Source organism: Myxocyprinus asiaticus, chromosome 32 (genome assembly GCF_019703515.2).
Source record: "Myxocyprinus asiaticus isolate MX2 ecotype Aquarium Trade chromosome 32, UBuf_Myxa_2, whole genome shotgun sequence".
Classification (NCBI taxonomy): domain Eukaryota; kingdom Metazoa; phylum Chordata; class Actinopteri; order Cypriniformes; family Catostomidae; genus Myxocyprinus; species Myxocyprinus asiaticus.
In genome coordinates, this window is record NC_059375.1 from 5,899,085 (window position 1) to 5,919,603 (window position 20,519).

The window sequence follows — 20,519 nt, forward strand, 5'->3', positions numbered from 1 at the left end:
GGAGGATCTCGCTGTAATACGTTGATCAATTACGGCGATGGAAATAAAATTCTCTGAGCTAGTCACAAGAGTGACTGATGTTGAAAAACGAATCGATTTTCTGGAATCTTCGGAGAGGGAATTAACCGCTAATCCGCCCGCGACCAAAATTGATTTGGAACATCTCCTTGACAAGATTGAAGATCTTGAGAATAGAAGCCGCAGGAATAACGTTCGAATTGTTGGAATTCCTGAGCATGAGGAGGGCAGAGATATGGTGAAATTCCTAGGCGAGTTTTTCCCGAGTCTGCTAGACATAACAGGCCACAAGCTGGAAATCGAGCGAGCTCACAGAGTCCCAGCTCGGAGATCTGCTGAGGGAGACAGGCCCCGATCAATTCTGGCCAGATTTCTGAGTTCATCCGATAAAGATCTGGTGTTGCGCCAGGCGAGGAGCAAAGGGAAGCTTTCTTGGAAGAACCATAATATTTTCTTCTTCCCGGACTTTGCGAGTTCGACGAGAGAAACGCGATCGGTTCAAGGAATGCAAGATACTCTTACATCAGAAAAAGATCTAATTTGCTCTAATGTTTCCAGCCAAACTGAGAATAGAAACGAAAAACGGTCACAAAGTATTAACATGTCCAAATCAGGCAATGTCTTTTATTGAATCAATGTCTGAGTAAACCAGTGGATATTTCTCATGTGAGTGGGTCGACTCACTGTACTTACTCTTGAGGAAGCTGGGCAACATTTTGGTTTTTTTGCATTGGCTCCACCGTGCGGCTGGAGCTTGTTTTGTGAATTACACTTTTCCTTAAAGAAATTTTGCATTGAAGTTCCCGGACAGATTGAGAATAGACCCTACGGATGACCGCAAAATATCTACATGCACAAAGGATGTCTTTTATAAAGTTGACGGATTGTGTAAGTCATGGTATATAGTTTTGTGCGGCCTCCGAGTGAATTGACTCGATCACCAGGGGAACCGGGATGCTGATTTTGTTTCTTTTTGTGTTGGCTCCGCCTAGCGGGCGGAGCTTGTTCTATTGAATAACACTCCTTTGGAACAGCTGTGGATTAATCTGTTCGTTCTTTGTGCTTATTCCTCCTGCTGGCTGTAGTTTGTTTTGAGTTTTTTATGGGACATTGAATGAATACGTCATCCGTTGAACTCATAACAGCTGGCTCACTGATCATTTGTTTGTCTGTTCGAGGAATCTGAACGGTTTTATATCAGCTTGAATTTGTTTTGTGGAAGATCACATCTTTGAGACAGTTCTGTGAATGAATCTACACATTCTTTGTGTTCATTCTTCCTATTTGCTGGGGTTTATTTTACAAAGTATTTTCTGTTATGTAATTTTGCCTCACAAATTTGTGAGGCAAAATTGAGCAATCCGATGGCAAAGTTGTCGTGGGGACTCGTGGGCGTTCATGGACCTTTTGAGTTTAGAGGGATTGTCGCCGGTTGGCGCTTTCATGTGCGGGGTTAATTCACACGTTTTTTTTTCTGTTTGTTTTGTTCGGGGGGAAGTTCGGGGTTTGATTGTTTCACTAATGGGGAATGTGGTCTGTATAATTTTGTTTTTAACAGTTTTTTTTTTTTATTATATCAAAATGTCAGTTGTTAATATGAGTGTACTATCTCTCTCCACATGGAATGTAAATGGGTTGGGGCACCCCATAAAAAGAAAGAAGGTTATTACTTTTCTTAAACGTAAGAAATGATAGTGTTTCTTCAAGAAACACATCTCTCCCCTCAGGAAGCTGAAAAATTTGGGAAGATATGGGGTGGACATGTTTTCTTTAGTGTTGGCTCAAGTAAGAGCAAGGGAGTCTTTATATTGATAAATAAACATTTATAATTCAAATGTCAAACAGACTAAAGATAAATTATGGAGAATCATTATTGTTTTAGCTGAAATTCAAGTGCAAAAGTTGATTTTGGCTAATATTTACGCACCTAACGCTGATGATCAGGGCTTTTTTATAGATCTTGAAGGGATGCTGCAAGCCGCTGGCACCCCTCATGATATAATATTGGGAGGAGGCTTTAATCTTTTGATGGACTCAGTCCTTGATCACAGTGAAGCAAAAGTGTGTAAACCCCCTAGAGCAATATTTACGCTTCACATGGTGTGTAAAAATCTTGGTCTTAAGGAAATTTGGAGACTTTTGAATCCAAATACATTTTTTTTCATCAGTCCATAAGATTTATTCCAGAATAGATTTTTTTTTATATCCAGATCCCTCATTTCATCTGTTGTTGATTGCTCAATTGGAAACATTTTAGTCTCAGATCATGCCCTGGTGAGTTTAGAGGTGTTGCCATATACAGAGAAAAAGAAGTCATATAGTTGGCGCCTTAATGTGTCCCTTTTGCAAAATCCTGATTTCCAACAAATGTTAAAGACTGAAATCAATGTTTATATGGAGACCAACTGGTCCTCAGTATCCTCTGTGGGCGTGGCTCGGGAGGCACTTAAGGCGGTTCTTGGGGGTCGGATCATACAGTATGCCTCATTCACCAAAAAATCCAAAGCACAAGAACTCGTGGAGTTGGAAGGAAATATTAAAAGTGCCGAGGCAGAACTGAAGTGCCGTATGTCACCTGATGGCCTCAGAGAATTGACCCGATTGAAATATAGATATAATACTATTTTGTCACGGAAAGTGGAGTTTTGGTTATTCAGGGCAAGACAGTCATACTTTGAGTCGGGTGAAAAATCAGGGAAGCTTTTGGCTAGATATATAAAGCAGAGAGAGTCTCTTTCTATCATTCCCTCAGTGAAATCTGCTGGTGGTGAAATTTTTACCTCAGCCATTGATATTAATAATGCCTTTAAAGAATTCTATCTTGGTCTTTATAGTTCCATGTCTTCGTCTACTGATGAAGATATTAGAAACTTTGTGGAACCATTAGATCTTCCTAAATTGACGATTGAGCAAAAAAACCCTCTTGATTCTGAGATAAACTTGGAGGAGCTTGACAAGGTAATTAAGTCCCTACCTACTGGCAAAGCTCCGGGGCCAGATGGTTTTGCCGCAGAATTTTTTAAAGAACATTTTATTCTTTTAAAATTAAAGACTGTGGTAAATATGATGCCCTGCTGTGATGTAGGGAAGTAGATACTGCACCAATATGTCTATGATGTTCTTGGGTTCATAACTAATGAAAACTACAAGCAAGTGTAATGTTACTATTATCTGCTTTTATCTACTTCACTACGTCACAGCAGGGCGTCATATTTACTACAGTCTTTCATTTTAAAATAATAAAATGTTCTTTCATTTAATAGCACGGAAGGTCGGAATTACATACTGTTATCGCACATGCGACATTAGAATATTTGTGTGTCAACAGTCTATTTAAATACCTGCCGACCGCAGCCTCAGATTTTCAGTGCAACTGTACCTTTCAAAAAATACAGTCAATGAAAATAAGTGGGAGGCCTATATGCCACCCACCATTTTTTAAGGTGGAATGGTTATTTCGGTGAATAAGGAGCTGGATTCAGCCACGTCATAACACGGGCATACAATTGGAAATCGCTTTATTGCACACAAGGAGCTCTAAAATACGATTGCACACTAGCAATCACAGGTGTTGTAGGATTAGAGGTCTGCACGGGCCTTAAAATGAAACCCAACCCATACCCGAGAACGTGTGGCCCTACCCGGCCCGAACAATACGGTCAAATTTTAAGCCCAAACCCGAAATCGCTTACTATCTAATTTCTTCACCAAGCAAGTACTGTAGCAATAGGCTGTATTTTATGCAAGCATATAGGCAACATTCGTAACAGTACTGAAATAGTAAACATACACAATTTTAACAAGGCACAGCAGCCCCTTATTACACTAGAGCAGAAGGGGGAAAAAGCATTGCCTTACTGTTCATGTGCTGAAAATTCACTTGGTGCAGAGCAATCTGAAATAATATGAAACAATGAAACAGCCCCCTCTACACAGCCTGAACTTGTTTAGAATGTTGAATCTTTGTGACAACTGCGCTAAACAAAATCGAGACGCAGCGCAAAGAATGAAAGAGTGTCTCAACATGCGTTTTTGGAAATGTTAAGTTTCTTTTAACTTGACATGGTGTTTAAAATGTGCCATTCCTGCACGAGATGCAGAAGAAAAAGCGAGACGTGGTGCAAATGTCAAAGATGGTGTGAACGGCCCCTAACTCGTCCATTCACGCATGTTTGTGAGTGAGAACGCGTGCGCGAAACAAGTTCGGTAAGCCTGTTTATTTTTTCATTTATACAAACCCGAACCCTAAGTCCTTTGAAAAACTGACCCGAACCCGGCCCCAAACCCATCGGGTTCTCAGTCCCTGTCGGGGTCGGGTTGCAGACCTCTGTGTAGGATGAGTTCGGCTGAAACTGCGAAACTGAAACCAGCAGCTGGAGAGTGACGTGCCTTTTCTGCATGAGGGATCGAATGTCCGTTTGAAGTGCGAGAGTGGTCTGCTCTGACAGCGTGAGAGAAAATTTAAGTTTACAGAGGTTTAATGATAGTGCCATATTAACCTATGATATACACTGTGTATACACTGTATATTGCTTAATATTATGTATAATAATGCTATGGGGGACTATAATCCTAATGTCAAATGTCATGTCTGATTTGATTTAATCATTATTTAACTGGATAAGCATGCACTAGGGTTGCTCCGATACCAATATTTTGGCTTCCGTACGATACCAACCCTGGTACATCGGTATCACTACTAAATCGATACTATAATCAACAAATAAAAAGCCTCAGATTTTTTATGAAATTACTAAAAAAAACTGCATAAAGTCTTACAGATTCAAATATGCGCTTTCCGTTTGAATTTTTCTGGATTCCATGTTAAATGTTTAAATTTTATGATCAAATTATGTTTAATCAAATTGATGCATAGTTTTAATCAAATAAAAATAAAAAATGTATTTTATTTTTTACAAAAAACTTGTTTTTGGTAAAATAAAATGCTGCACAACAGAGCTTTACAATATTAATGAATCTGATTATCTGTGGCACAAGGCTGCTTACAGATAATAATAATAATAATAATACAACCATTTAATATTACATCATTTTAATTGAGTATTATTGCTAATTTTTAAATATTAAATTTTTATACAGTAGTTATATTTTTCTGTCTTCAATTTCACGCTTCCATTTGAATAGAGCTTTCATGTTAGCGGGACTTTTATTTTGACAGACTTCTGAGTTCTTCCTGTTTTTACGGGTTAGTTATATCGAGCTTCCCATTAATGCTGGCCATGCACTTCCATTAAATATGTGTTTTTGAAAAGAATATTTAGATGTAATCAGAGGCAATATTATTTTAGAAAGAAAATGACTGAAAATGACTAGTCGGTGACTGTGTAAGCAGCATATGTATCTAACATAATTCTGTTTTTTCAGTTAGCAGAATAATAGAATTATTAGCTAATATTTCCATTTTGTCACCATTACACTACATGCAAAACTATTTCAGAAAAAGAATCCTGCCCTGTCCTCTAAGGGACTTCTAAAAAATCATCCTGTCTAGACAGATGTTTGTTTTTTTTGTTTTTGTTTTTTAAATAAGCAAAAAATTTTATTTAGTGCACTAAATACTACAATGATGTATATTTACAATTTTACTTTACAAATGTACTTTACAGTCATGAGAATTAGATTTTTTCGCATTGCGATGACATTTGTGGGAGGTAGAATTTTTTGTGCTGTAATTATTGGGTCTAATGAGTTTGTTTCTTGTGTTTGTGAAGCTGGAGAACATGTTGGGAGGAGAGGTGACCTACAAGACCCACATCACCAAACATCTGGTGCCTTGTATCGCACAGTTTGCTGTTGCCATGGGAGACGATTCTCAGTGGAAAATTCTCAATTATCAGATTCTGCTGAAGACTCGTCACAGCTCACCAAAGGTATACACATGCTCAGTGAGACTGATACATAGGGCTGGATATCACTGACTCCATAACAATAACACAGTGATGCATGTACTGTATCATGATTCAACATATCACAATGAATCACAATATCATAAATGGATCGCAATTGAAACTGTGCCAAACGTGCAAGAGATTGAATCTGCATAATTAGTTTGTCTCTGTTGTGCGGTGTGCTTAATTTTTGTTTCAATTTTGTGCACAAGTCATCCAAACTATAAAGTAACACAGATGGATGTATAGAAGTTGTGTAATGATAATTTTTAAATCAAAACGCTACTTGTCTTATATTTGAGCTTCTTCAAAATATCCTCCCTTTGTCAGATTGCAGTTCTGTACTCTCTTGCCAATCCTTAAGTCCGGGTTCAATACAAGCTCAATCGACAGCATTTGTGGCATAATGTTGATTACCACAAAAATAATTTTGTCTCGTCCCTCCTATAAAATTATATATATTAAAAAATTTTACAGTGATGCACTTACAATGGAAGTGAATGGGGCCCATTTTTGGAGGGTTTAAAAGCAGAAATGTGAAGATTATAATTTTATAAAAGCACTTACATTATTCTGGTAAATCTATTATTTGAGTTGTAAAGTGGTTTAAATTGTCATTATACAGTCGTTTTACAGTTACATTTAATTATTCTGTTAAAAATATTTAAGTTGTAAAGTTGTTAAAATCGTCATTATCCTCGTGCAACCCCGCAGCCTCATGCGAGGACTCGCTATTTTGGATTTGTTATACGCAATGCATAATTTAAATTAATTTAAACCCATTGCATACTGTTCCGGACACTGAGTCATTTAAGGGTTAAACTTCTGACGCACGGAGTCACGTGACCAAACGCCATGGTGTTGATTTCCGTGAACTGCTTCTATGGGAGCAGCTCCAACAAAAGTGCCTCTGGTAAAAAAATCTCTTCAAATTTTTTCACTGAAACTGTTTCGTTGTAAAGAGTAGTGTCTAGTTTCGTTTTAAATGCTGCTTTAAATAATTCGTTAATTTTTCGCAATTTGGCGCACTGATAAACATGAAGTACTCGGATGAGTGCTGTGGAGCAGTTTTCTGACAGACGTTCCAAAAACATTTTATTATTTGGTATATTTTGTTATTTTGAATATCTGTGGGTCATTTCACTTGATTTTAATTTAAATTTTGTTATATTTTTGTTTAACACTGTACAATAAGGTGTTATTCATTAACATTAGTAAATGCATTCCTTTATATTTACTCTGCATTTTCACATTGAGAATAAATGTATTCATCCAAAAGCTGGAAAATGTTGCTTTCAGAGTCTTTATATGGAGTTAGGATGAAAATAAGGTGCATTTCAAATTGTTCTGAGACCAGTGCAGACAGACAGCACATTGGAGGTTAAGTCATTCACTAAATAAGGAGCAAGGGTGCATCCTATAGCTTTCCTATGCAGCTAAGTGCATTCACTCCTAAAATCCAACCAAAGGTTCAGTTTCAGGCTGCAGATGATATTTGGACCACTCAACATGATTGGCAGTGATTTGATGATGCTGGCTGTTCCTTTTAATCAGAATTATGTATTCATCTTTCTAGAAAATCAGCTGTAATGTCTATAACATCTCAAAAACATGAATAACCAACACTCCTGGATACATAATAAACTATTTGATGAAAAAAATCAGACTTTATATAGTTTGGTCTTTCTTAAAATTTCACAACTTAGTCCTGCTGTCCACATATGAGGACATACATTTTAACTATTTGCTCTAGAAAAAAACAAAATGTTTGGCTTGTTAATTAGGTGCTACTAGTTGCAAATCAAAAAATTAAATGGAAAATACACACAGAAGCCACGCAGGGAATGTTGGTGGAAATATATATAATAATAAAAAATATTTTTTTTGATTTGAAGTAGTTGATTATAAGTTTAGAATCAATATATTTAAAATATAGTGCAAAATATTCAGATATACTGTTCACAGTACATCATGGGAGTGGCCGGTCTCTGCAGAGCTTTTTCGGCCTCAGTTCTCTGATTGGTGGATTGGTTCCCATCATGATTTCATGGCTTCAATAGAAGCATATACCATTGATTAACAACCTCAGCTCATGGTAGGTTGGTCTTTAAAGGTTTGTTAATGGCTGGAAAAAGTTTATAGGATTTTAACTTCCGGAACCAGACTGTTGCATTCCATGAATGAATGGCTCTTGGGAGCTGTTTTCTTTTTTTTTTAATGAATCTCGTAAAATGTATTAAGTTAAAGTAAATATCCATGTTCATGTTGTTGTTCAGGTGCGTTTTTCAGCACTGGTCATGTTGCTGGAGTTGGCCAGCAAGCTGAAGGAGAACTACATGGTTCTGCTGCCAGAGACCATCCCATTCCTGGCTGAACTCATGGAGGGTAAGAACTTTATTTCAGTGTGTAATCCGATGTCATTCATATTTCTCAAACTAATGTAACCTTTACAGCACAGTGTAATCCAATGCTCTGTCATGTTAGTCTGTATCTATTGCTGCATTAAGCTTTGTTACATTTTAAGAACACTGTAAATTCTTTCATTTGCAGTTTCATTTTTGAGTACTAGTCATTTTTGTGTAAAACTTTTTTTTATCAGAAACACTACAGAATTTATTTTTAAGGGCTGTTGTATTCACACTGTCTCTGTTTTCCAGATGAGTGTGAAGAAGTTGAACAGCAAGTGCAGAAGGTCATTCAGGAGATGGAGACTATCCTCGGTGAACCACTGCAGAGCTACTTTTAATCCCACCTGAGACCAACATAACTGATCTTTGACCATCAGAGATGCTACTGATACCCTATTCAGTGTGCATTCACTTATTTACTCATTAACTCTTTTTGCTGGAACATGCGTCATTCTGCAGTTCCAGCGGCACGCCTCATCACTGATTGACTGCTTGACCTCTGGGTTACTATCCTACTGATTTGCCTGATGATATCACAACATTAAACACCACAGATCTGAGCAATATCCAGATGACACAGGCTTTGACTCTAAGGTTATATAAAAATGGCATGTATGATGTTTAAATGTCTTTAGTGTTTTTAGAAATTAAAAATGTTATGACAATGAATGACATTTTGTAATGCATACTGATGTATTTTTCTGGAAGTCTATGAATATCAGTAAAAAAGATGAATCTGGAAAATGTGAATTTGTTTGATAAAAAGAAAAAGGGGTTTCAAATCAACATGAAATTAATATTGTCCCTATTTGCTTGCCTTTAATACATGTTCCTGGTCTTATTGTGAAAAATGTATCAGTGCATAATCTTCATAATATTTCATCCAAATGTAATTATTTTTAGTTTTTTCAGCTGATGTCAGCAAGTCTCTTATTTCTCAACTCCAGTCCTGTCATACCTTTTCTCTTTTGTTTTCATTAAATATCCTGTTTCACTCGGAAATAAATCCGAATACGGAAGTAAACTCAGTTGTGAACGCCATTTTATGTTGACTTGTAAGAAGAATAAGAAAAAAAAAAAGTTTTGTTTTACATTATGCTTGCCTAAACAAAGCACACGTTCGCAATCCAAAACGAACGCAGAGCACATTTGTGTTAGGAGCACAAGACAATTGTGGAACGTGCACAGAACCGCTCTAGTCCGCTTACTACGAGGCTGAATCCAGCTAATTCGCAGCTTCTTATTGACGCTATACGGTAAAAGACGCGACGCTTCCGCGTTTGCCAGCTTCGCAGTCACGCTCGTCTTAAAGGGGCCGTGCCGCTTTTCCACCCGTTTTAAACGAATAAAACTTTTATCGCATAATATGCTGTGGTTTGACAGATAATGCAATGTACTATCAAAATAAATAGAAACATGAGATGCATTCTTTAATTTTGGACCACATGAAGCTGTGGTGTGATAGAAAAGGTAATGGACTGTCACAAGGAGGCACATTTTATTACAGCGTTCTTTACATGTGAACTTTATAAGCGTGTGAATTGTCAAATTCGTTTAAAAAGTATGTGATAAATCAAATCAAAATCTCAATTTGAACAATTAGGGGCTCTTCCTCAGTCATCTCTAAGGATAAGTTAAAACAGACAAGGCGAATGATAACCAGAACCCCTGGACAATCACCATGCAAAGTTTCAAACATTTTTACTGTGGCGTTACTACGTTATTCACCCGTGAACATGGCATATTAACGAGATGAATGAGATTATAAAGGGCCCATTTTGGAGAGGCTCCCTCTCAGTCGTCTTTAAGGGTGAGTTGGTTTTTTCTATTATTTATTAACTTTACATACACAGCAGGTTTCAATACAAGTTGAACCATATAGATTATTAATACGTTTTTATTGAAATATGCTTGAATCCTCTTCTTTGTACTTGTGTTAATTCTGTATTGTTGTTTTTTTAAATGTTACTTTAATGTATTAGTGTATTCTGATGTATCTGCAAACATCATAAATGGGGATGACCATAGTGCTTTAACGCTATATTGGCAATAAAAGCATTTTATTTTTATTTATTTTTTCATGATAGTATATTTTTATATATCAAACATAGAAAAAAGTGCATATATAGAATAGCTTGAGCATTATTTTAATCCAGGAAAATAAGGATGAGACTGAGGTCTTCGTGACCTTGCTAAGAGAAACCTGGGCACTCAGCCATGACAGAAAAGTACTAGGGAGAGAGTACTCTTCAAAGCACTGAATGGCACAGACAATGGTCAAAGTTATTGTATTATGAAAAATGTATACTTTCATAATAAATGAATTTAAAAGGTTATTTTTAAAAATAGACTAACTGCCAGAATTCCACCATTAAAAAGAAGTCAGAGTCTGTGAAATAATGGTGGTGAACAAGGAGAGTGATCTTAGCTTATTGGCTAAGATAACAGGAGGGGTGTGTTTATGAGGTATTGTGTGATAACAGAAGTGTATAAACAAGTAAGCTTTGAATGAGAGGTTCAGAAGAAACAGCTGGCATCTCGGCTTTGTTGTTTTGCTCAATAAAGTCTAACCTTTGACATCTGGAACCCCTGATTTCAAGAGTTTTCTTACTGAGAGGAGAAAAAGAGTCTTCAATATTCCACGACAGTTGGGTAGTGTCATGAGCAACTATTTCCTCTTAACAGCCTGGACATAGCAGATAGGGTAATTAAATGGACAGGTTTAAGGATAAAATGTATTTAAAGTTCCTTGAAATGGGTATATATATATTGATGTACTGCTACAAAGCGTTTTTGAGAGGCTTCCCTGTTGTTGAGGCTTCCTCTTTTGATGGGAAAAGAATTGTGAGTCTAAACCTTTATTTGAGTGTCTATTTTGACTACTGGAAAATTTCCCCAACAGCATCAATTATTTTAATTTCCAGAGTGCTATACAGCAGCTTAGAGGAGCCCATGATTGTTTGGACATTTATAAAGCATTGAAATTTGTATCACCTGGCCTATACTAATGATGAGTGTGAACAAGTCATGTTAAGTTTAATGTTTCATTTACTGTTTTTTCTAGTTTGTCAATTGTAGGGCTATATATATATATTATCAATTTAAAACAAATTTCCGTTATCACTTAAATGGAGTTTGTCCAATGAGTTATTTTTTTTTTTAATTGAGGGCAGGATTTCCATCCAATAAAAATGTACAGGTGCATCTCAAAAAATTAGAATATCGTGGAATAGTGGAACTTTCATATATTCTAGATTCATTACTCATAAAGTGAAATATTTCAAGTCTTTTTTTGTTGTAATCTTGATGATTACGGCTTACAGCTCATGAAAATCCAAAATATTTCAATTCTAATTAGAATATTAGAATAAAGAATTTATAATACAGAAATGTCGACCTTCTGAAAAGTATGTTAATTTATGCACTCAATACTTGGTCGGGGCTCATTTTTTTACAAATTACTGCAAATAATTATTGCTCAGTGGTCCAAAGTCCTCTTTTCAGATGAAAGTACATTTTGCATTTCATTTGTAAATCAAGGTCCCAGAGTCTGGAGGAAGAGTGGAGAGGCACAGAATCCAAGTTGCTTGAAGTCCAGTGTGAAGTTTCCACAGTCAGTGATGATTTGGGGTGCCATGTCATCTGCTGGTGTTGGTCCACTGTGTTTTCTCAAGTCGAGAGTCAATGCAGCTGTCTGCCAGGAGATTTTAGAGCACTTCATGCTTCCATCTGCTGACAAGCTTTATGGAGATGCTGATTTCCTTTTCCAGCAGGACTTGGCACCTGCCCACAGTGCCAAAACTACTAGTAACTTGTGTGCTGACCATGGTATTACTGTGCTTGATTGGCCAACTCACCTGACCTGAACCCTATAGAGAATCTATGGGGTATTGTCAAGAGGAAAATGAGAGACACCAGACCCAACAATACAGACAAGCTGAAGGCTGCTATCAAAACAACCTGGGCTTCCATAACACAGCAGCAGTGCCACAGGCTGATTGCCTCTATGCCACGTCACATTGATGCAGTAATTTGTGCAAAAGGAGCCCGACCTAGTATTGAGTGCATAAATTAACATATTTTCAGAAGGTCGACATTGCTGTATTATAAATTCTTTATTCTAATTAGAATTGAAATATTTTGGATTTTGATTTCCATGAGCTGTAAGCCGTAATCATCAAGATTACAACAAAAAAAAAGGCTTGAAATATTTCACTTTATGTGTAATGAATCTAGAATATATGAATGTTCCACTTTTTGAATTAAATTACGGAAAGAAAAACTTTTCCACGATATTCTAATTTTTCGAGATGCACTTGTATACAGGTGCATCTCAATAAATTAGAATGTCGTGGAAAAGTTCATTTATTTCAGTAATTCAACTCAAATTGTGAAACTCGTGTATTAAATAAATTCAGTGCACACAGACTGAAGTAGTTTAAGTCTTTGGTTCTTTTAATTGTGATGATTTTGGCTCACATTTAACAAAAACCCACCAATTCACTATCTCAAAAAATTAGAATACATCATAAGACCAATAAAAAAAACATTTTTAGTGAATTGTTGGCCTTCTGGAAAGTATGTTCATTTACTATATATGTACTCAATACTTGGTAGGGGCTCCTTTTGCTTTAATTACTGCCTCAATTCGGTGTGGCATGGAGGTGATCAGTTTGTGGCACTGCTGAGGTGGTATGGAAGCCCAGGTTTCTTTGACAGTGGCCTTCAGCTCATCTGCATTTTTTGGTCTCTTGTTTCTCATTTTCCTCTTGACAATACCCCATAGATTCTCTATGGGGTTCAGGTCTGGTGAGTTTGCTCACCAAGCACACCAACACCATGGTCATTTAACCAACTTTTGGTGCTTTTGGCAGTGTGGGCAGGTACCAAATCCTGCTGGAAAATGAAATCAGCATCTTTAAAAAGCTGGTCAGCAGAAGGAAGCATGAAGTGCTCCAAAATTTCTTGGTAAACGGGTGCAGTGACTTTGGTTTTCAAAAAACACAATGGACCAACACCAGCAGATGACATTGCACCCCAAATCATCACAGACTGTGGAAACTTAACACTGGACTTCAAGCAACTTGGGCTATGAGCTTCTCCACCCTTCCTCCAGACTCTAGGACCTTGGTTTCCAAATGAAATACAAAACTTGCTCTCATCTGAAAAGAGGACTTTGGACCACTGGGCAACAGTCCAGTTCTTCTTCTCCTTAGCCCAGGTAAGATACCTCTGACGTTGTCTGTGGTTCAGGAGTGGCTTAACAAGAGGAATACGAAAACTGTAGCCAAATTCCTTGACACATCTGTGTGTGGTGGCTCTTGATGCCTTGACCCCAGCCTCAGTCCATTCCTTGTGAAGTTCACCCAAATTCTTGAATCGATTTTGATTGACAATTCTCATAAGGCTGTGGTTCTCTCGGTTGGTTGTGCATCTTTTTCTTCCACACTTTTTCCTTCCACACAACTTTCTGTTAACATGCTTGGATACAGCACTATGTGAACAGCCAGCTTCTTTGGCAATGAATGTTTGTGGCTTACCCTCCTTGTGAAGGGTGTCAATGATTGTCTTCTGGACAACTGTCAGATCAGCAGTCTTCCCCATGATTGTGTAGCCTAGTGAACCAAACTGAAAGACCATTTTGCAGGTGTTTTGAGTTGATTAGCTGATTGGCATGTCACCATATTCTAATTTTTTGAGATAGTGAATTGGTGGGTTTTCGTTAAATGTGAGCCAAAATCATCACAATTAAAAGAACCAAAGACTTAAACTACTTCAGTCTGTGTGCATTGAATTTATTTAGTACACGAGTTTCACAATTTGAGTTGAATTACTGAAATAAATGAACTTTTCCACGACATTCTAATTTATTGAGATGCACCTGTAGTCCCAACTCATAAAAAAACAGATTCATGCAACAATATGTAATTAGTCCAACTTAATTTTATCAAATGCAGTTTAAATGAAATGGACCTCCCAGATGTGAACACTTGATTAAAGTAAAAGGTAAATACAGAAAGGTTTATTCTAAAGTGTGAAATGAGTGAAAATTAATTACCAATTCTTATATGTGCACACTTCATACTTCAGTCATCATTGTGGCACTTTGGAGAAATATGCAATTATTCCACTTAAGAGACCAATAGAAACTTTAATTAAAAAAAAAAAAAAAAAGATTCTTATAAGGGACATCCCAAACTATATGTACAGTTTTAGTGGACAGCAAGAAGGGAAAAGCATTCAACAAACTTTTCATCCACAACAGGGGATAAAACGTCAAGTTGATGTGATCAAGTTTCTGTGGTCTTGGATAAACACATGCCATTTGCCATCAGATAAGGTTAAAAAGAACAGCCCTGCAGAGATGGTGCCATCTCCCTGCACACTGTTGACCATTATCATTGTCACCTTTTGATTACTTTTGATTACCATTCCTAAGACCTAGGTGTGAAAGACTATACAGGATGTCTCATGACCGTCAAACCAGTTTTGTTGATTAGCCTGGCCGTTTGGCAACTGAAACAAAGACATTCTCAAAGGAAAGACAAGTCTGCATAATTAGGAATAAGGTTTTCACTTTATTAGCAGAGAGCAGCAGTTTATCCTCCTTAAGATAATTGCCATACTCTACCATAACAACATCCAACTCAATCACTTGCATTTTTCCACCCTTTGCACTTTTCCTTTCTATTACTAGTATTCTTTACAATATTAGTACCATTTAGTAGTTTGTTAGTTACTCGTCTATCTTTTTGTAAATAAAATCCATTTTATTACAGCTGTGTCTTCCTTGTGTTGATAATACAGTAAAAGGCTCTACAAGTTATCTGAATCTTACAAATCCTTCAGATTACCTCCAATTTACTTAATTTTAATTTATTGAATGGTCTGATCGGATCATTCTTAATTTGTTAAGGTGAAGTCCTTAGCTGGTGCCCTGGAAATGTGAGGAAGGGCCATCTGACATTCATATTCACACACACAAACACACATTAAGTGACGTGTGATCCAAATCACCACACATTTTAGTGTCCAGTGTGCAGCTCAGTTCATGATATTTGGTGCCTAATGTGATTTTCTGTACAAAGTTCATATGAAGCCCTTTACTGTGGCATTTTGGAGAATATGTGATTATTCCAATTCAAAAACCTACTGAAAGAAAATTTCTAATAATGAATGACCAATTATAAGGGAACTTCCAGACTATATGCATACCTCATTTGAAGCCATCTTACTGTGGCACTTTGAAGCACATGAAATTACTCCATTTTAGAGACTTATAGAGACATCAGTTCTAATAAGTAGTAAAAAAAAAAAAAAAAGAATGAAAAATTATTAGGCTATAAGGAACCAGTTCAAAGGACAGCAGATGCGTTGGGCAGCTCCCTTGTTTTTCTGCAGAGTTTTATTGCACCACTGAACTCTTGACCTCTGAACTGAACTGCCAAGCTTCCCAAACTGTTTCGAGTTCCCCTAAGAAAAGATAAACTTTACAACAGCCAATCAGTGCGGACCAAAAATAACTTGATCACACTTAAGGTCACCCCTCAGTTCATAGCATATAAAACCTTCTGTAACTTTCCATGACAGACCAGTTAGTCTCAGAAACCAGTTTGGAAGGCATGTTTTGCTGTTTGCTTGCTATATATATATATAATTTTTTGTTACTAAATTTTTTTATTGATTCATAAATTAACACAAGAAATACAACAACATCTATATAATGAATCAAAAACTTTTAACTTTAAACCCCCACTATATCCCCTCCCCCTACCAAACTCTCAACCCACCCTGACCCCCCCACGAACACCCCTGTGGTCAATAGAATATAGACACACTCACACAGAAAACTAAAACAACAACATAAAATAACATAGGTGTGTATATCAGATGTTTAAATTGTGTTGTGTTAATTTGATGTTATTGTAAATTGGTACTGTCTCATCACTGTCACGACTGCTATGTTGATCGGAACTGCACCCAAGAATTTGTATATGGCTGTGTGACAATAAAGTGATTTGATTTGGAATAATCAAGTATAATAATAATAAAAAAATAAAAAAATAAAAAACTCTAAATTACTCCCTCCACCGCTCCACCTCGAGATTCCCTCAAAAATGCTAAATAATTGCCCCATTTCTTATTGTAAGTTTCCCTAACCCCCATCCTAATGCTCGACCCCTCCTCGAAGGCAGCCACCCTCCCCATCTCCGCGCACCACTCCGGGAACGAGGGTGCTCCATCCGACTTCCAACTCCTCAAAATAACCTGTCCACCAATCATCACACCGGTCAAAACCCAGTCCTTCATGTACTTATCTACCAAATCCATGACCTCCCTATCTCCCAAAATACAGAGTCTGGGGCAGAACGAGACCTGAGTGCCCAACACATCACACACAAAATTTTGCACCTTCAGCCAAAATTCTTGGATCTTAAGGCACCCCCAAAAACATGGATGGTGTCTCCATCTTCTGTATGGCAGTTTAATCTAGTTTAATCGAAAGGCTTTGCAGTGGCGAGATAGGGGCAAGAACTTCCTTTTCAATACAAAACCAGGGAGGAGCTCTCTCAGGTGGAAGCGACCAATGAACCAAATGTCTAAGACTGAATGCATAATAATAAAATAAAATCTTGGGTAGGCCTAACCCATCTTTGTCAATCGGCCTATGTAATTTACTGAAATTTAACATGGGACGTTTACCATTCCAAATGAAGGACTTCACTATGCTATCAAATTGCTTAAAATAAGAGAGAGGGACATCTACAGGGAGAGATTGTAGCAGATAGTTAAATTTTGGAATGCAATTCATTTTAATAACATTAACCTTCCCAATCATCGATAAGTGTAATGAAGCCCACCTGTCCACATCATTCAAAAACCTTTTTATTAAGGGATCAAAATTAACTCTAACTAAATCAGACAAATTTGCTGGGAATAAAATTCCTAAATACTTAATTCCCTGTTTGGGCCACATGAAGGCGCCCGGCTGGAAAGCCGTTACTGGACAGTACGCTGTCAAAGCCAAAGCTTCGGATTTAGACCAATTGACTCTGTATCCTGAGAATTTGGAAAAGGAGTTAATAATTCTGTGGAGGCAAGGCATGGATCTAGTGGGGTCGGAGATGAATAATAAAATATCATTTGCGTAAAGCAGAAGCTTATGCGCTACACCTCCCGCCGTCACCCCTGGAAAATCATCCTCCTTTCTTATCGCGGCTGCTAATGGTTCCAGGGCAAGACAGAACAATAATGGGGAAAGAGGGCAACCCTGCCGGGTGCCCCTATCCAGAGTAAAATAATCTGAAATTAACCCATTTGTTTGTACCGCTGCTACAGGGTGTCTATAAAGTAACTTAATCCAACCAATAAATGTATTCCCGAACCCATACCTCTCCAAAATCTTAAAAAGATAATCCCATTCTACCATATCAAACGCCTTTTCGGCATCAAGAGAGATGGCAGCAACCAGAGATTGTTCATTTGCTACTGACCACATGATATTGATGAAACGCCTAATATTATCAGAAGAACTATGGCCTCGAATAAACCCCACCTGATCTATATGTATAAGAGATGTCATAACTTTACTTAATCGATTAGCCAGAATTTTGGACAAAATTTTTACATCTAACTGGATCAGGGAAATTGGGCGGTAACTTTTACACTCGCTTGGATCTTTATCCTTTTTTAGAATCAGACTGATCCGGGCTTGTGTCATGGTTGGCAGAAGCTTTCCATTCTTTAATGAATCAGTATAAACTAAACAAAAGTGGAGCCAGTTCTGTAGCATAAGATTTGAAAAACTCAGTGGCAAAGCCGTCAGGCCCAGGAGCCTTGCCTGTAGGCAGGGACTTAATTACCTCAACAAGCTCCTCCAAGGTTATCTCAGAATCAAGATAATTTTTTTGCTCAGTCATCAGTTTAGGGAGATCTAATGGTTCCACAAAGTTTGTAATATCTTCATCAGTGGATGACGACTTGGACCTATAGAGATCAAGATAGAACTCTTTAAAAGCATTATTAATATCAATAGCCGAGGTAAATATTTCACCACAAGCAGATTTCACTGAGGGAATGATAGAAAAAGACTCTCTCTGCTTTATATATCTAGCCAAAAGTTTTCCTGCTTTATCACCTGACTCAAAGTATGACTGTCTTGCCCTGAACAACCAAAACTCCACTTTCTGCGACAGAATAGTATTATAACTGTATTTCAGTCGGGTCAATTCTCTGAGGCCATCAGCTGACATACAGCACTTCAGCTCTGCCTCTGCACTTTTAATATTTCTTTCCAACTCCACAAGTTCTTGTGCTTTGGATTTTTTAATGTATGAGGCATACTGTATGATCCGGCCCCTAAGAACAGCCTTAAGTGCCTCCCAAGCCACGGCCACAGAGGATACCGAGGACCAGTTGGTCTCCATATAAACACTGATTTCAGTCTTTAACATTTGTTGGAAATCAGGATTTTGCAAAAGGGACACATTAAGGCGCCAACTATAAGATTTATTTTTCTCTATATGTGGCATCACCTCTAAACTCACCAGGGCGTGATCTGAGACTAAGATATTTCCAATTGAGCAATCAACAACAGATGAAATGAGGGATTTGGATATTAAAAAAAAAATCTATTCTAGAATAAATCTTATGGACCGATGAAAAAAATGTATAGTCCCTACCAGATGGGTTCAAAAGTCTCCAAATGTCTGTAAGACCAAGATTTTTACACATCCTGTGAAGCGCCAATGTTGCTCTAGGGGGTTTACACACTTTTGCTTCACTGTGATCAAGGACTGAATCCATCAAAATATTAAAGTCTCCTCCCAATATTATATCATGAGGGGTGCCAGCGGTTTGCAACATCCCTTCAAGATCTATAAAAAAGCCCTGATCATCAGCGTTAGGTGTGTAAATATTAGCCAAAATCAACCTTTGCCCCTGAATTTCAACTAACACAATAATTATCTTTAATCTGTTTGAAACATTTGAATTGTAGATGTTTATTTACCAATATAATGACTCCCTTGCTTGGGTGCCCCAACCCATTTACATTCCATATGGAGAGAGATAGTACACTCATATTAACATTTGACATTTTGATATAATAAAAAAAATAACTTGTGTGTCAATAACAAAATTATATAGACCACATTCCCCATTAGTGAAACAATCAATCCCCGAACAACCCCCCGAACAAAACAAACAGAAAAAAGAAAAACGTGCACATTAACCCCACGCACGACAACGCCAAATGGCGACAATCCCTCTAAACTCAAAAGGTCCATGAACGCCCACAAGTCCCTACGACAACTTTGCCATCGGATTGCTCAATAACATAACAGAAAATACTTTGTAAAATAAACCCAGTCAATAGGAAGAATGAACACTAAGAACGTGTAGATTCATTTACAGAACTGATTTAAAGGTGTGATCTTCCATAAAACAAATTCCAGCTGATATAAAACCGTTCAGATTCCTTGGACAGACAAACAAATGTTCAGTGAGCCGGCTGTTATGAGTTCAGCGGATGACGTAATCATTCCAATGTCCCGTAAAAAAAAACTCAACAAAACAAACTACAGCCAGCAGGAGGAATAAGCATGAAGAACAAACAGATTAATCCACAGCTGTTCCAAAGGAATGTTATTCAACAGAACAAGCTCCAGCCGCTAGGTGGAACCAATACAAAAAGAAACAACACCGGCATCCCGGTTCCCCGGATGATCGAGTCAATTCACTCGGAGGCTGCATAAAAGTATATACCATGACTTACATAATCCGTCGACTTCATAAAAAACATCCTTTGTGTGAGCAGCATGTAGATATTTTGCGGTCATCCGTAGTGTCCACTCTCAATCTGTCCGGGAACTTCAATGCAAAAGTAATCTTTTATCAATGCAAAAGTTTCTTTAAGGAAAAGTGTTATTCACAAAACAAGCTCCAGCCGCACGACAGAGCCAACACAAAAAATCCAAAATGTCGCCCAGCATCCTCAAGAGTTAGTACAGCGAGTCAGGCCCACTCACATGAGAAACATCGAATGGTTTACTCAGTCATTGATTCTATAAAAGACATTGCCAGATTTGGACGTGAATACTTTGCGACCGACCTTCGTTTCTATTCTCAGTTTGGCCGGAAACATCAGAGCAAACGAGATCTTTTTCTGATGTAAGAGTTTCTT

The 20,519-nt window shown here is 37.5% G+C and overlaps 1 protein-coding gene across 3 annotated transcripts in view; it reads left to right on the forward strand.

The window, feature by feature from the left end:
* The window catches only part of heatr1 (HEAT repeat containing 1), a 216,473-nt gene that overhangs the window by 157,782 nt on the left and 38,172 nt on the right, over positions 1 to 20,519 (forward strand). For 2 of the 3 annotated variants that reach the window (XR_007894235.1, XR_007894236.1), the window contains exons 43-45: positions 5,751 to 5,909; positions 8,204 to 8,312; positions 8,585 to 10,145. Coding sequence is in view for 1 of the 3 variants with exons in the window: in XM_051666734.1 (XP_051522694.1) it covers positions 5,751 to 5,909; positions 8,204 to 8,312; positions 8,585 to 8,673 (357 nt within the window). In the remaining 2 variants the exon portion in view is untranslated. Of the gene's footprint in view, positions 1 to 5,750; positions 5,910 to 8,203; positions 8,313 to 8,584; positions 10,938 to 20,519 lie in introns of those variants that run through there. The other variant, XM_051666734.1, reaches the window with a different exon arrangement.